Source organism: Pipra filicauda, unplaced genomic scaffold, assembly GCF_003945595.2.
Source record: "Pipra filicauda isolate LSUMZ 115617 unplaced genomic scaffold, ASM394559v2 scaffold58_size5111680_pilon, whole genome shotgun sequence".
In the NCBI taxonomy this organism is placed as follows: domain Eukaryota; kingdom Metazoa; phylum Chordata; class Aves; order Passeriformes; family Pipridae; genus Pipra; species Pipra filicauda.
The window spans coordinates 100733-117247 of record NW_024104742.1 but is presented as its reverse complement, the minus strand read 5'-3'; the positions used below and the strand labels follow the sequence as shown (position 1 = coordinate 117247).

At 47.9% G+C, this 16515-nt stretch overlaps 1 protein-coding gene across 2 annotated transcripts in view; it reads right to left on the bottom strand.

Moving 5' to 3' along the window:
• GPC3 (glypican 3) overlaps nt 1-16515 on the bottom strand; it is a 145446-nt gene that overhangs the window by 32964 nt on the left and 95967 nt on the right. For both annotated transcript variants that reach the window (XM_039387798.1, XM_027741881.2), the window contains exon 6: nt 12688-12808. In XM_039387798.1, coding sequence (XP_039243732.1) covers nt 12688-12808 — 121 coding nt within the window. The remainder of the gene's footprint in view (nt 1-12687; nt 12809-16515) is intronic.

The window sequence follows — 16515 nt, the reverse complement described above, 5'->3', positions numbered from 1 at the left end:
GCTGCCAGTAAATCAGTTTTCCTGGTCACTCTCCTGATAGCACAAAGAAGCTGGTGACAGCCGTGAATTATTGACCAAAGAGTGGCCCTACTTTATGGATCATCAGCTTAATTCCAGATTAGCTATCCAAACTGACAACATCCCTATGGGTAAAGGAAGACAGATAAAGACGCCTAAGAGGTGGCAGTAATTAACACGAGTCAGCACCAGACAGTAAATCTCTTTCAGCAGCAGAAGGGGCTGCCAAGGCATTATGGATTGCTCTGGTTTGGTGAGGGCAGGCTGATGCCCGGGACAAGATGTTCCCGCAGGCTCAGAGGTTAAGCCCTGGCTGGCACCACGGCAGAGCAACGGGCTCCTGCCTGCTGTCCCCCAGGCAGGGGAGGTGTCACTTCCCCAGCCTGAACAAATGCTCATTCATCACGGGGCACATGTGAAAAAGAGATTACTCAGGCTTTATGATCAGCTCATTCACCTTATATCCAGTTCCTTCCCCTGCCACCCCCAGCTATTTATGGCTTGTTTTTATGGAGCAGTAGGAAGCAACAGGACAGTGTGGGTGCCAAGCAGGGCTGAGGGGTCCAGCCCAGCCTGATGGGCACCTGGGCAGTCCCCATCTGCTTCTGGCTCATCCCGAGCCCCACATCGATGGCAATGCTGGAGAAATGCTGCTTTCTTCTGTAAGCTGCTACAACCCCTTCTGTTCCTTTGCATTTTCAAGCCCAAGCTATTGCTGGCCCTTCAGCATTCCCTTCCTACATCTACCTCCACCAAACACAGACATCTCTGAAACTCCAAAAACCCAGCCATTAGACCAATCATCTGACATGTGGTTGGACTAGGCAGTAGATAACACTTTCAGCACCTTGCTGGAGTCTGTCAGAATTAGAAAGATTTCCATGAGCTACCACTTCACTGGAAGCAACATAGGAATGCATCCATTTACTGCAGACACCCTTTGCCAGCTCTTCACTTCGCCTGAGCTGATCTGCATCATTTCCTCAGTCCTAGTCTCTTCCACAGGGCTCATAACTGCTCCAGATATGGTGTTACTCCTGCCAGAGCACCTCCTGAGGACATCTGGTGCACAACCCAGGAAACCTGTAGCTTGATAAAGGGGAGCAGAATGCCAAGTTAAAATTGTGGGTGCACTTTCAAACCTGCACCAGGGAAAGAGCTGGTATTTTAAGACCACTTGGGCTTTCAGATTGCATGGAAAAATTACATAAGGAAAGAAAGTCACCAAGAGAGCAGTCCCCACCAGGCACATTAACCACTCACGCCTGTCAGTGGTGGAAAAGGCATTGCAAAGATGCTTCCTTCCTTGCTACCTGCAAGGGCTATCTGCCTTGTCCCCTTTCTACACCTTCCTTTCTCTGGCATCACAGCCCTGCTCCTTCTCCCCACAAAGTTTCTCAGTCTCCTTCCAGTAGCCCCAGTTGCCTTCCCCTCTCCTTTCCACCTGCTCTGCGTCGCTAGACACGAAAACCTGGACCAATTTCTCCACCTCTCAAGCAGCCACCCCTCGGGGGGTTGGCAACTGAGTGAAGGAGGGGTGTGGGAACCTACGTGGGCCAGGGCCCATCACTGCTATTATCTATATTTTCCATATGTTTAGTTACATTGGAGCAGAGCCCTGCTCTGCCATCCAAACACCACTCAGGAAGGCCCAAAGAGCATGTCACCAGAAGATAGAACATGAGACAACAAGCAAAGTAAGAGCACAAGGAACAAGAAGACAACATGGCTAGAGGTGGAGCAATTAACCACCTCATTGCCATCACGTCCTTCAGGCATCTGAGCAGGGGTGGCCTGGGCAGAAGATGCCCTAGATGCAAGAGCATCCAGAAGGACATGTAGGTATCACACCACATCGAGCCATCTGCTAAAACAGCCCCAGGTTTCTGAGGAGGGAGACCAGTGTGACCCAGGCAGGGAGTGCAGCAGCCAGTGGGTCCTGCAGCCTCTTCCCTGCCCAGCTCAGCCCAGCCCAGGCTGGGAGATTTCCTCTTGGCTCAGGCTCCGGCACACGTGGCGGCTTCCAGTTGTCAGCAACGTCTGCTGGGAGACAAACATCTCGTCCTTGGCACCAGGTAGGAAACAGCAAGCTGAGAGCTGTGCCGGGAGGATATTTTTCCTCCTCTTCACCTTCTGCAACACAAACGAGAGGCAAATCCCTGCCCCAGCCACTTCCCTTTTCCCTTAAAAGCTCCCAGTGGAGAGGGACTTCTCAAATCATGTATTTTTGTACATAGTGTTGTGTTGCACAGAGATTTCTGCCAGAACAGCAGCCCAAGTCACGCTGGCTGCATCCTGCCCTCAGGAGCTTTCCAAGCTTTACTTTTGCATTTGCTTCATCTCAAGGCACTGGAAGCCCAAAAAGCAACTGCAAGCAGTTCTGATGGATGTCCCCAGGTCTGCAGAGCTGTCACAGGGCACTGAACAGCCGCCTCATAAGCCACTTACCTCCCATCAGACAAGACAACCCCAGTGCAGGGTTAATTACTGAGCTATTGATTTCAGCAGAGACTAAAATCAGACAGGAGGAGGAGAACTCCATGGCAGACACCCCCAAACCTGTTAGCTAGGGAGGATCGAGCAGCTGGTCTCTAATTAATGGCTGATGGCTGGGCTGGCTCCTGGGCCAGGTCTCAGCTCTCCTCTGCATTCAGAGCATGGATGCTGCTTGCTAAAACTCAAAAAATGTCACAGACACAGCTTTTCCTGTGTCAATATTGGCACCTAGGATAGATCTACCAACAGGATAAGGAACCAACCATCCAGGCTCAGGCACTGCTGATACACTAGGGTGCAACTCATCACTGATACTGAATGTACCCAACAGCAACTGACCCTGCAAGGCTCAGGCCTCTGGAGCTGCAGGCAGGAGGTAAGAGGAGCCCTGCCCAGGATGGTTCTCCCACACACAGATGCACAGACGCCAACTGAGCAGCTGAAGCAACTCAGTGTTTAAATTAGGTTCAAAGCTGGTGACTTTATACCCTCCCCCAGTGAGACTCAACACTCGTAGAGGAAGCCCAGAAAAGTACCTATATGAGTCTCACCCTCAGCAATTAGATGCTTATGGAAAGGTCAGTAAACTCCTTCCCCGCTCACAGGCAGGAGGTATTCAAGGGATCCTGCCAAAAATAAAAAGTAACTTCCTGCCCATCACAATATTTGTTGATGGCTCGAACACCCACCCTGTGCCAGCTGCCTCCCATCCCCCTGCTAACTGTGCTGCACAGGGCAGCATCTTCTTACATGTGTCCCCAGAAAGGCCAACCAAGCACATTTCCTTCTCTTAAATATCTCTCCCTAGCAATACAGCCGAGTGAGACCATAGGCAACAAATCCTGCTGCAACCTAAAGCTCCCTCTTTGCTCTCAGTTTGATGTGCTGCAAGGGCCATCTCTCATCACATGGGCTCCAACAGCACGAGCACTAAAATGCAACCCAGCCTCCACAGTCAGTTACATGTCAAAACCAAGGTAAGAAGTTTAATGAGCAACAGCATCAACTGAGAGTCCTCCTGAGCCATGAGGGGTATTCAGACCTGCCCCAACACAGACAGGTCAATGTCTGACTGGGGATGGGGTTTGCCAGCACAGAAACCTGCCTCATTACAGACATCTGCTTCATCACCAGGAAAACAAAAGGAGCGAGATCACAAATTATTCATTATTTAAAATGAATGAAACCTCTTGCACTTTCTGACAGCAGCACAGTTTGCATGAAAGCTGCAGTGGTCTGTGCCAGCCACTGCCTCCCGTGGCCACTGAGGTGGGATAGAGCATCAGGAGAAGTCCCAGGAGAAGCCAAACCAATGCTATAAAAAAAGGGACCACCCTTTCCTAGAGCAGGATGAAACAGCATGAAGTTGTGTCAGGGGAGGTTTAGGTTAAATATTAGAAAAAGGTTGGGTACTGGAACAGGCTCCCCAGGCAAGTAGTCACAGCACCAAGCCTGACAGAGCTCAAGAAGCATTTGGACAATACTCTCAGGCACAGGGTGTGATTCTTGGGATTGTCCTGTGAAGGGCCAGCAGCTGGACTCTATAATCCTTCTGGGTCCCTTCCAACTCAGGATATCCTGAAATTCTGTTCTAGGATTGCTGAATGGGGTGTAGGTCCGATGCACCTCCTGCTTCAGACCAGGGAAACTCTGGTGACACTTGTTGCAAGAACAAAGCTGCTGACAGCATAAGATGAACTGCTTCAGCCAGCTAAATGCCTTGCTGCACACAGTAGTAAGACACCTTGCAATGCCATTCCCACCCAAAAGATGCCAAACCAACTAATGCTTTTGGTTCTTTCAATATACAACACACACAAACCCAGAGCAGTCTGAGCAGGCAGGATCTAGAAGGACTCCCCCACTACCCATCTACAGCTGGTGGTGTGGACCAGATACAAATTAAGACCTCTGGGAATAAAAACATGCCACAAATGTGCTTTGTTCCCACTGCAGACATAGTCCTTTGGTGGAGTGGCAGAATTGCACTGGAGAAATCCCCAGCTCTAACCTTCTCAGCACGCAAAGCAGCTTGGGATGGAGTGGGAATCTCACAGGGATTTGGGCTCACGGCTGCACTGCCTGCACACCATGCCACAACTGGGCACCACACTCCCACAGCACAGCCCAGGGGGTTGCAGAGGGGACTTCCTGCTGGAGCTGGCCCTCTCTGCCCACAGTGGGTCTGACAGCACTGCCTTTTTCTCCTGTCCCCTGAGAACATCATGGCCAAGCAATCTTACACGACCTCAATCTAAGAATCAAAAGTAGCATTATTGCTAATGAGGCTTTTTCATGGGAACAAAAGCAGTTGGATTTGTTTTTCCGCCAAGAAGACAACAGGTTACCTTCTGCACAATGAAGATTAGCTCTCTGAATCCCAATCCCTTCTCAGTCTGGACCACATTATAAAAACCTTGATGTTAAGTCAAATTTTGGAGAAAAACATGAGAAAACTACCAATCAACCAACTAACACCAGAGAGCTGCATCCTTTATTAATGGGACCATCAGGGAGGACACCTACCTCAGACATCTACTGATTAAATTACAGCCTGAGTTACAGCACAGACGACACTTGATACAATTAATGAGGCCCAGAATAACTGTAATTAACTGTTAATCTGGTATCAACAGCTCCGATTACACTGGGTTTTGCTGCACAAGGACTCCTTCAAGTTTGTTTCCTTCAAAACAGGATAAACTCCAGCACTGGTACAGGATATCTGGGTTTTTTTTAAGGCATCGCTGTGCTTCAGCTGCATGTTTTGGACACAAAAGCAAATGAATCCCTTTTAAAGGTGTTCATTTGTTTTTTTCTCCAGCTGATTTCCACAGCATTGTTTGGAGGCTGGTCCCTGCAGGACACACCTGAGGCACCTGACTCCCTGCAGGAGCTGAAGCCACAGGGACAAAGTTGAATCCCTTCTCATGCATAAGACGAGGGTAACCAGGGAATTTCAGGGAAGGAAAATGATAAAATGCTACTTATGTTACCCAAAGGTTATGGACGCCAAACAATAAACTGGTGTGGAAACCAGCCAAAACTGCTACCCATCCAAGCTCAGCCCCAGCAGCTTCCTGGTCTTGCAGAGAAAAGCCAAGGAGATGGATGTTAGGCATTGGAATAAGTTGCCCAGGAAAGCAGTGGAGTCACCATGCCTGGAAGAGTTCAAAAGGTGTGTGGATGTGGCACTTAAGGACATGGTTTAGCAGTGAACACGACAGTGATGGGTTAATTCTCTGGAATTGGGGTAGGTGGGATTAGCAAAAAGGAAGCACAGATGAGATATTCCTTTCCATAGTGATAAAGGAGATACATGGCTTCACACAGGAATGCACCTTTCCCAGTCCTCCCATGTGTGTTCCTGAAATTCACTGCCAGGGAAAGGCCAAATGAAAGTAAGAAGGACAAGAAAACAGTGAATCTTGTCTCAAGAATGGCAGCTCTGGAGTCCCATTATTTACCCCCCCAAAAAAAGGATTGTATGGCTGTGGACCAAAGGATTTGGGTGTGCTGAGGAAAAGCCTACAATAAATTACTGAACTGTCTGATGTGAGGACTTTTGATATTGCCAGATGTTTTGGCACCAACATCAGCAAAACCAACAGGTCAGTAACAGACAGGGTTTGCTGGGTTTCCACAGCACACAGGAGATGCTCAGGCCCTCAGCACAGATTCACTGTCACTTCAGCAGTACCTGAAAAGTGCCTATTTGCTGCCCTTTCCTTACTGAAAATAGAAAATACCTCACTTTCCACAGAAAATGTCACTGCAGTGTGGATCTTAACTGTGCACCCCTCACACTCCCTCTGTGTCGGGCAAGACCATGGTTAAAACAGGCAAACTCCAGCAAACACAGCCCAGGATACAACTCTGTTTGAAAACAGGCATGCAAACACAGCAGGTCCAAAAAATCTCTGGCTGTTAGAGAAAACTCTTTTGGGTGACCTGTGGATACAGCATTCCCACAACAACCCTGATAAAGCCCAGAGGTTTGTGACAGGTCCCGGGCAATATCTGGTGTGAGCAGGCACCGGCTCTTCCTGAAGAGGGGAAGGAGGGGTTTGGGCTTGAAAAGCCACCCTACAGTCAGATACCTCCAAATTTAATTATGTTCTCATTACCAAGGGTCACACATCCCCTGATTTAACTGCCCTGGCAAAATCCTGTCAATACCACTTGCATAAAGTGGGAGAGCATTTACCCAGCACTTTAATGGGAGCTGGGGCACAGCTAAAAGGATGATGGAATTAGTATTTAAATACCAGGCCTAGACTTGGTGGAGCTGTAGATTACTTTGTGTAGTAAAGAAGAATTAACTGATCCATTCCGAAATGCATTTATCATTAAAATAAAAATCTTCTGTCATTTTATTTAATAGCCTTAGTAAGAAATAATTGCAATGTCTGGTTGCTTTTCAACAACATGTGGTTTTAATATTTTAATTGTTACAAACTGTTTAATAATGGTGAACAAAAGGCATGTCCAAGTAATTATTGTATTTATTAACATTTCTTTTGAGGACTTGATAGATTATATTGCACACATACAGCACTTCAGACATTGTAGTGTTAACTTATTAAATTTAAAGGTGGAAAAGGAGGCAGAAGTGACTTGCTTTGGTGCAATTTAAATATTGTGTTTTCAAGTGATTAGTGTTGTGCATCACATTATTCAACAATCTGGAAGTGTGCACATTTTTCTAATTATTATGCAGCTTCATCTGATCAGGGAATTAAAATACAGTGAGAATAATAAACCTCAGAGAGCCTAGCAGGCACAGGGAAACGCTGTTCCACCAAATCCGTCAAAGTCATGGATTTTTCTGACGGGGAAATATATTCCTGAAAAGTCCCCACCTCACCAGGCTCTCCCATAATAAACTTCATAGTTTTCCCTACTTTGAGCCACCCAGGTCAGGGTCTGGTGAGGTGGGTTCCCAGGACCTCATGTCTCCCCTGGGAGCACCCACGGCCACCCCGAGCTGCCCCCTGCCCTGAGAGCCCCCACTGCACCACTCGGCAGCCTGTTTGCAGGTTTCCTGTATGCCCCAAGCAGGATCTGGGTCCCTTTGCCTCCCCAAGCATCATTCCCCCATGGCAGGGTGAGACCCTCCTCTCTGGTCCCCAGCGCTCCACCACACTCTGTATTTTAAGCAAAGGGGTTGCAAGGGACTCTCAGGCACAAGGGCACCACACCGTTCCCAGGCCTATTTTGTTTACATTTGATTCAATCAAGTTGTGGCCTTTTGGCCTCTTTCCAAATTAACTTCTGGGTGACCTCCACCATGCCCTCTCCCAGCAGCCAGGCCGCCGGGAAACAGCCCATTAAACCTACAAACAAATACGGGACATATTGGTTGATCAAATCAGCTTCAAACACAGCTCTGGAAACACCTGGCCTGTGCTTTTAATGCGAACTTCAAGTCTATTTTATCTTCGGTCATTCGCACCTCTGAGCCTCCTGGCTTTTTTTTTTGTTTGTTTTTCCCTTCCAGCTATAGCTCTGTGTTTTACTGCCTCATAAAATTTCTAAATTTTGTTCTCATCCTCCTGCAAACCCTGAGAAGAGCAGAGCAATGTGAGGGTCTCCCACATGGGGCTCACCACAGGGCCCGGGTCTTTACACCGAGCACACAAAAAAAGGCAGCAAGACCCTGCTTGGGGGAACAGCTGCAATATTCCAAGAAATTGTGTCTTCCCCGTATTTCCAAGGAAATAAATCAAAGGGAGTTTCTCAGGGTCTGTGAAAGCATATTGCCTGGATTCTCATCCCCAAAGGGTTTATTTTTTCAAGAGCTTATATGGTAGTTAGATTTCTGGCTAGAGAATATGCAATATGATAAAAACACAGTCCCTATATGGGGCAATAAATTACAGATTGTTTGATGTGGAAACCAAAGAACTGTCAAACTCCAGTATATCTGAAAAATTCTAAATGAGCCCTTAACTCGAGTGTCTGGAAATGTACAGTATGTTTCCAGGCCATTCAATTTTGTAAAGACATATCTCCCCCATTTAAGTTTCCTTTTATGGATTTTAGCATTAATTTTTGGTGTGGTCGTTCCCTCCTTTTGTTAAAAAATTGTGCTCTTCCTCCTCGAGACAGTACTATGATAAACACCAGGATTTAACTAAATATAAACAGGGATTGGAGCTGGGCACAAGCTAAGAGAGGTAACTGCACTAAGGATGGGGTAAAGCATCTGCTGCAGTGGTGTCAGAGCCCCATAGGCACTGCAGAGGGCACAAAAGCCACCTCAGAACAGACAGGCACAGGAGGGAAGACCAAGAGTGTCATATCAGCAAATTTGGTACTGCAGATTCCTGCTTTATCCTCACACCAGCATCACTCAGGTCCGCTCTCCAGAGCCTTTCATAGAGGAGGATGATCAATAGGAGGTCACCAGTGTGGCAGAGCTCCCAGGCTGTGGGGCATAGGACACCACAGCCCCCACCTCCATGTTTATCTCTTAAAACTTGAAGCTCTTACCCATCTGTCAGCCATCCAAATGCCTCCCTGTGATGGGAGGAAAATTGCATGACCAGAGGAAATAGCTCACCTCGCACACAGCTTCCTGCCTAGGGATGGTACCGAGTCACAAAAAAACTGAGCAAGACCTTGCGCTGACACTGAACAACCTTTCAGTTTCAATATACTTTTACGTGTGGGATGAGTGAAAACCCTTCTAGCTAGAAACAGACCCCATCCACTCTGGGAAATAAAAGTTAGGAACCAATTCCAACTCATTTTCCTGAAGGTGACCCTTAGCCTCCCAGCTGAGATAACAATGCTAATATTTATGGATGGGCTGTTCATGCCTCTGGGCACACAACAAAAATAACTCAAATCAAAACTTGGTAGACATCTAACAGAACTGGGGGAAAAAAATTCTACTTCCAATATGGTAATAATAAACCATCTCAACCACCAATACACGAAAAATAGCATCAGCCACAATCACACATTTGGGTGAAACAAAAATGGTCTGATGTAATGAATTGGCATCACTGAGGGGGACTCATCCAGAAAGGGCTGACTTGAGATAGCAACACTACTCAGGCACTGTGCTTTATTCATTTATTTAGTTCAGCTTGATAGAAGGTGCTCAAACCAAAAAAAAAAAAACAATCTGGGAAACTTTCACTTCCCCTTCTCTCTTGGTTAAGTTTTCTATACTCCTTTCAGTTCCCACAGGTTTAATTCTAATGCACAAACCCCATTCTCCTTTCAAACTGCAAATGTTTGATGAGAATCTCTCATGTGTATGTGTGCACATTTACCCAGACTTGGTTTGAGGAGACATGAACTAAAGAACAAGCATGATTTCTACACACAACACATTCGCCAAACTCAAGCAAGCTTGAAAACGTGGCGAACTGCTGAAAGCAGACATTTTCAGCAGTGTGAGCAGCCTGGAATAAAGCAAAGCCAAGTCATCAGCAAATTACAGACATTTTAGCAAAAATCTACAAGTAAAAGCAAAAGCTCTGGGACTCTACGAAAATTGCACCAACTAGCATGGTTCCTGAGTCTGCCCACACCCACAAAATCCAGGCTGCATCTCTAACAACACACTGTGAGGAAGCCACAACATTGCACTATATTCCCAATTTATGGGTAGTCATGTGGAGAATCCAGTTTACAGCTCTGAGCACTACAAAGACGCTCTTTTCCCCAAAAAATCCTGGATATTGGAAAATCCTTAAAAGCCACTGTTGGCTTGAGCTTGGTGGATAAGGAGATTTTCACCCCACCCCAGCTCAGGAGTCCCCACTGCTTCACAAATCTGAAGCCAATACCTGAAAAACACAACTGTAATTCATCCAGAGCTGCAGCTCCTTCCACATTTCCTACTCTTTGGCATTCAAGATGCATTCCACATGTGAAAGAGAGCTCAAAACTTCCTTAGGTCAAGAAAATAAGTGTGATGGTGAGCTCTGGCACCCCAAATCCCAAATTTAAGTAACCTCTGCAGTTTCACGGTTTATAAGCTACTTATCATAGACTACAGACCCTCCACAGGAACAGAATCATATCATAGAATTACAGAATGATTTGGGTTGGAAGGGATCTTATATATAATATAGTTCCAGGGACACTTTCCTTAGACCACATTGCTCAAAACCCTGTACAACCTGGCCTTGAACTTCCAGGGATGGGGCATCCACAGCTTCTCTGGGCAAGCTTCATAACTAATTTTCACAAATCACTTCCCATTTTCTCCTAATTTTATTCTCAATTCCTCCTCTTTCTCAAACACAACTTTACAAGAGTGTTCAATATTTTTCAGATTCTTAATTCATGCCATTCAAACCAAAAGACTTTATCTGCCCCCATAACATGTTCCAACCTGATCCTACAAGCCAAGAAGGGGAAGCACTGAAAGAGATCACAACTAAAGGTGACTATATTCACCCCCTTAACACTATTTTTCTCTGAGCAGCAGCTGACAAGAGACACTCTGCTGCTGCAAACAGCTGAATAGGGCTCAGCAGTGTTTACCCAGGGTCTCCCACTCCACAGATCTCCAGTCCTCAGCAGCCTGAGCTGTTCAGCAAAGACCTAACTTGACCCAGTCTGGCAGCCAGCATTTCACAACCACTTTATGTCAGCAGTTTCAAGTACACTAATAACCATGTTTTGTTCAGTGCGACTTTCTCACTGTGAACGGCAAAATATCATTATCACCTGCAGGTTGAAGCCTGCCCTCTACCCATTTAATAGGGAGCTGATTATGCTATTCCCCCCCCTTTCCCCTTTTAAAAATTATGGGCTGTTGGCAGATGGCACCGCTCGGCACGGGGAGGGTGCAGGAAGGCAGAGCAGGCTGCAGGGCTGCTGCCCACATTGGCTCTCGCATGGTGGGGCGCTCCTGCAGACCCCAAATCCCTCCCTGCATCCCACTCCCAGACAGCACCTAATGAGGCGTGCCTGCATCGGAGGACACTGGGGTTAAACTGGGAATGGCTATGAAAACAGTCCCTGGCAGTGGCAGGAGCAGGAAAGCAGAGGTTTGCAGAAAAGTTGCTAAGCCAGCAAGTCCAAACAGAGCCGCCCTCACAGCCCACCCAGCCGGGAAGCAAAGCTGGGCTTAACCCCGGGAACCCGCTGCTGCCCAAAGCCTCATGCCAGAGCGACCCTGGACAAGGTCCCCCGCTGGTAAGAGCTCTCTCAGGAGAGACTGGGCAGCTCAGCTGCATTAACTGTGTTACCACCTCAGTGTGTGCCCTGTGAGGTCCCAGTAAAGTAGCAAGTCCAAGGTATCAACCTCCTGAAAAACACTGCCCCTTTGAGTTACTGCAACATCCCATACTCAGTAACAGAGAGGGGGGAGAGCAGTGTCCAGAGCTGGATCCCAGCCCACTGGCCCAAGGCAGTGCTGTGGGAGAGCTCTGGGAGGTGAACAGCCACAAGCTGAACGCTGTGCAGAGGTGCCACCTAACTTCCTGGGATCAGTGGGGCTTGTTCACAGACCTAATCTGGCATGGCGTGATGGGTAGAGACAAGATACTGCTTGTCCCAGTAAGAATGCCAGGTCTGAGGCAGTGGGAAGGAAGCTTCCTCCCCAGCACAGAGGATCTCATCCAGCCCTGCCACTTCCCCCTTCAACAGTAACTAACTTGCCCCAGCAGTTGGTAGGAGTGGATGTCCAGGGAAATACAGCAAAGAAACAGGTGATTCTTTCTGCCAGCCACGAGCAATACCAAAGGGGATTCCTCTGACCAAGGGGGACATCAGGCACGTGCCACACAAGCCCCTGCCAGCACCTTGTGCTCGAGGGGACCACAGCAGCTCCATCTTTCCTGGTCCTCCACTGCGCAGGGGACATATGCCCAGCAGAAGCGCAGCGCAGGGATGCATCCACACATTGGCCAGGCACAGGCTGAGCCCTGGAAGGCTGCAGTGCACGTACCCCACATCTGCCACTGACCCATGGAGAACCACGCCAGCATGTATCCAACAGGACCTGCCATGTGTGCCCTGTGAGCCTGGTACCCTGCGGGGCTGAGGTGGCACTGGCTCCGCACACAGGGCTCTGCACAGAGCTGCTGAAGATGGAGACACCCTGGGTTGTCTGGCTGAGCCCAAAGAAAGTGTGGGGGAGGCCAAACTGATTTGGAAACCACCCACTCCAGAGCCATCCCTGCTGGCACGTCTGCAACAAACCTGGTTGATGTGTTTCAGCTTGTCAATAATCTGGCTGATCACTGGCTCCAGACCTTTCATCTTCACCTCATGGTTGCCAGACTGAGCTTTTGCTCCATTCCTTGTGATTTGGGGACTGTACCTATAGGAGTGAGAACAGAGAAGACCATGATGTGATGGGCTAATACAGAGGAGATCTTTAAAGTTCAATACAAACAAAAGAAATCCCAAGATAAGCATAATCCCTTTCCAAAACAGAGAGCACAAGACAGTTAATAATGACAAAGAAAAGGCAGAAGATTCCTATAAAAATTTTTGCTCTGACTTTGCAAAGCAGCAAGATGATGTAGTTGTATCACTTGAGGACAATGAACTCCTTTCCAGTCCATTAGTAACCAAGGAAGACGTTAAACAGTATACAACAGGGATAAATATTTTCACATAACTTGCACCCAAGAGTCCTAAAAAAGCTGGCTCAGAAATTCTGGCTTGCTCATGTTTGTTTAAAATAAATCTTGGCAGACCACAGAGACTCCAGTACAAGAGTGGTAGTGTTGTGCCCATAGCCAAAGAAAATGAGTGGGATGACCCAGTTAACTGCAAGCTGATTAGCATAACATCAACCCCCTTGCAAAATAATGACTATCACTGATGTGTGATTTCAATAATAAAAAATTAAAGCACCAGAATATAATTAATGCTGTCAACATTGCTAATGGAAAATAGGTGTTGTCAAACAATCCTGATTTCAGCCTTTGATGAGATCCAGCCTTGGGGGATCAAAGTAACTGCTCAGACAGAACGTACCTTGACTTTGGTAAGGTGCTGGGCTCTGCACCATGGGGTATCTTGATTTACACAGGTACCATGCAAGTCAGCAAAGCCCCCGTAAAGCAGATTAAGCTGCCAGGGTAACTCTGCAGAGGAGGGCAGCCAACCCCAAACTCAGCTTTTTCACTGGCAATTAGGAAAGAAATATACATTCACTTGCTGCAAGATTTATGGAATGGCCAAGTTTATCAGAGTAATAAAAGTGAGGGGAAGAGGGACAGAGGGGTTGCTGTTCACTTGCCTGTGGAGGAACACATTCCTACACTCAGGACCTCGGTAACAGCTCGTGATGCTCCGGATGTGAGACAAGCACATCTGCACCAACCTCAAACTCAGCTTCAGGATCAGAGCAATCAGCTGCCACCACTGCCTGCTGCATCCACAGCAGTGGCACAGAGCACATGGGTGCTTTCTCGAGCTGTGGGTTGTTGGTACTCATCACAGCCCCAGTGACAGGCCATGGTACTCTTCAAGCACAAAACAACTCCTCGTCTCCAAGAACTGGCAGCCAGAACAGGCGCTGCCAAACCCCGGCACAGCCTACGAAAGTGAGATCACCGAGATAACACCAGCACCAGTCTGCTTTACTGTACATCTGTTTTTCCAGTGTCGTGGGTAAACAGGATGAATATTCTTTTCTGCGTTCATCTCCTACACATCACGTCTTTTACCAGCTCCCAGAACCAGCCCTAGTGGCTGCCTCCTTGTCTGTCAGCTCCCTGCTCCCCTGCCCAGCTAATCCTCCATCCCCACACTGCCAGGCAAGCTTGGGCAATGACAGTCAGCCCATTTCACATGGGTTTTGGGTTGAAAGTGGGACTTCAGCAGGCATTTAAAGAAGGGGAGGGAGACAGGAGGGATGGTGGGGCCAACTCAGGGAGAATGCTTTGCTAGGGGAGGCATGGGGACATTTGGCCACAAGAGCTGTCAGGGCACACTAAGGGTTTCAAGGATACACAGGGGCTTGGTTTAAGCTCTACTTAAACGCTAAATTAGGAATGAGATTGATTCAGACATGTAGGAATGCAAAGGCAACCTCAAATCTACAGTGGTGCATCAGGAATCTGCCCCTGACCTGAAATATTCACATCATGTAAAATAGAGAACTGAGGCTGATTTCCACTCCAAGGCAGGAGTTCTATGTTCAGGAGCTCTCTGCATCTCCAGCCAGGTCATTCCCCATACACAGCTCTGCTGATGGCTGACAAGCCTGTGAGATACTGTACTGAAAGAGATGACAGATGAAAAAGAACGGGAGAAGGAGGTGTGTGTGCCTACAACAGAGAAACACATGCCTGTGTTTATTCCTGTTTCCAGGCTTAAACAGTTTGTCCAGGTACAAGTGTCACTGCAAAGCAGAGACATCAACATGGGAGCAGCTGCCTGCACAGTCAGCCCCCTACCCTGCACTTCAGCACCAGCACCATACTCAGAGCTCTGCTCTCTACACCTGTCCCCGTGCTGGGGCCTCCTGGTAGGACTCAGTATTTTGTAAAACACTTTTTTTTTTTTAATAGTTGCACTATCCTGTGAGGCACAAAACACAGCTTTACCTGAGACACAACAGCTCCCAGTTCAGAAAAGCCCTCACACATGCAATTAGATGGCTTGCTGTAGGCTGAAAGCTTAGTGACTGGGAGAAGTGGGGCCAGAGCAAGCCAGGCTGGGTGCCAGCCTGCAGAAGCCGATGCCCAGGAGAGGGGCTGTGCTCCTGGCACAGCCGGGCCACATGCTCCGAGCACCATCTCGTGGGAAGAGGCTGCTCTGCCGCAAGCACAGACCTGCCCGGCTCTGCTAACACTTAGGCTGAACTTTTTGCAGGGGAACAAAGCACTGGGAGCAGCAAAACATTAATCCTGCTGCTTGTTTTTCACACAGTCACTTAATGCCACCGTGCCCACCTGACAAACACATCTGGAGACTGGATGTAAACATCCGAAAGACACATGACTTTTCAGATGCCGAAGAAATGACTGCCTTTGGTGTCACTGTAAATTTAATTTAAAACACTAATGGAACTCAAAAGTGCATTGCTGAAAAGTCTCCTGTGGTTTCAGAAATTTAACAAGCAAACTCACACAGGTTTTAGCATGAGCAGAACCAAGCCCATTTGGTGCATACCTATATTAATACAACCTCTCTCCTAAACAGTTTTATGTAAAGAAACACAATAGCTTGGGTCTGAGTGGGTGAAATCCCTTCTGAAATCCACGCAACGGCTGCCAGAGACGATTTCTGTAGCCTACGCATTGTTGTACAGGAAGGAGGAACACAGTACTACAACAGTACTATACTGTAACTTCATGTCCAAAAACTGAAATTGTTCTCCAGAAAGTTCTACTGGGGTTTGGTGAGGACCTCAGATCACTCTTCCCAGGGGGTTAAGTCTACTAGAGAAGGAAGCAACCTGAAAGCATTTGCAGAAGGATCTGTCTCTAAAACACCAATGCTGGAGAAACAAAGTGTCGCCACCTGGTACTTCCCACCTGGCCAGGTACAAGGGTATGTACTAGACCCAGAATGAACCATTTGCATCATTACACAGTTATCACTTGAAGCAGCAAGGCAGTGGGCAGTGTAAGCTGCACATCTTTGAGCATGAATCACAAAAAAGGAGATGCACAGGAACATGCTACGTCCCAACAGCCAGAGACATGGTCATGTGTGGCATGGATGCTTTGGGACACACTGCCTCTTCATGGCCAAGCTGAGACCTGGCATGTTCAGGCACGAGGGGGGCACCAGCTCCCCTCAGCTGTGCCCCTCTCTGGGGTGGCCACACTCAGGCATGCAGGATGAAGCCAACAAAGGGTTAAAGGCTTTGAAATGTAGCTTCAGCCAGCGACCTGCATTCCTGAAATGCCAGAAAAGCTGGAAAAGGCAGCTGGCACCCCTCCCTGCAGCCTGGGTCAAGCAGCCAGGCCTTAATATGGCAGAGAGATGCCTTTCCAGCCCCCAACAAGCTGGAGAATGGGGGTCCCAGTACAGGCCCCACGCAGGCTCCTGGGCACCCCCACC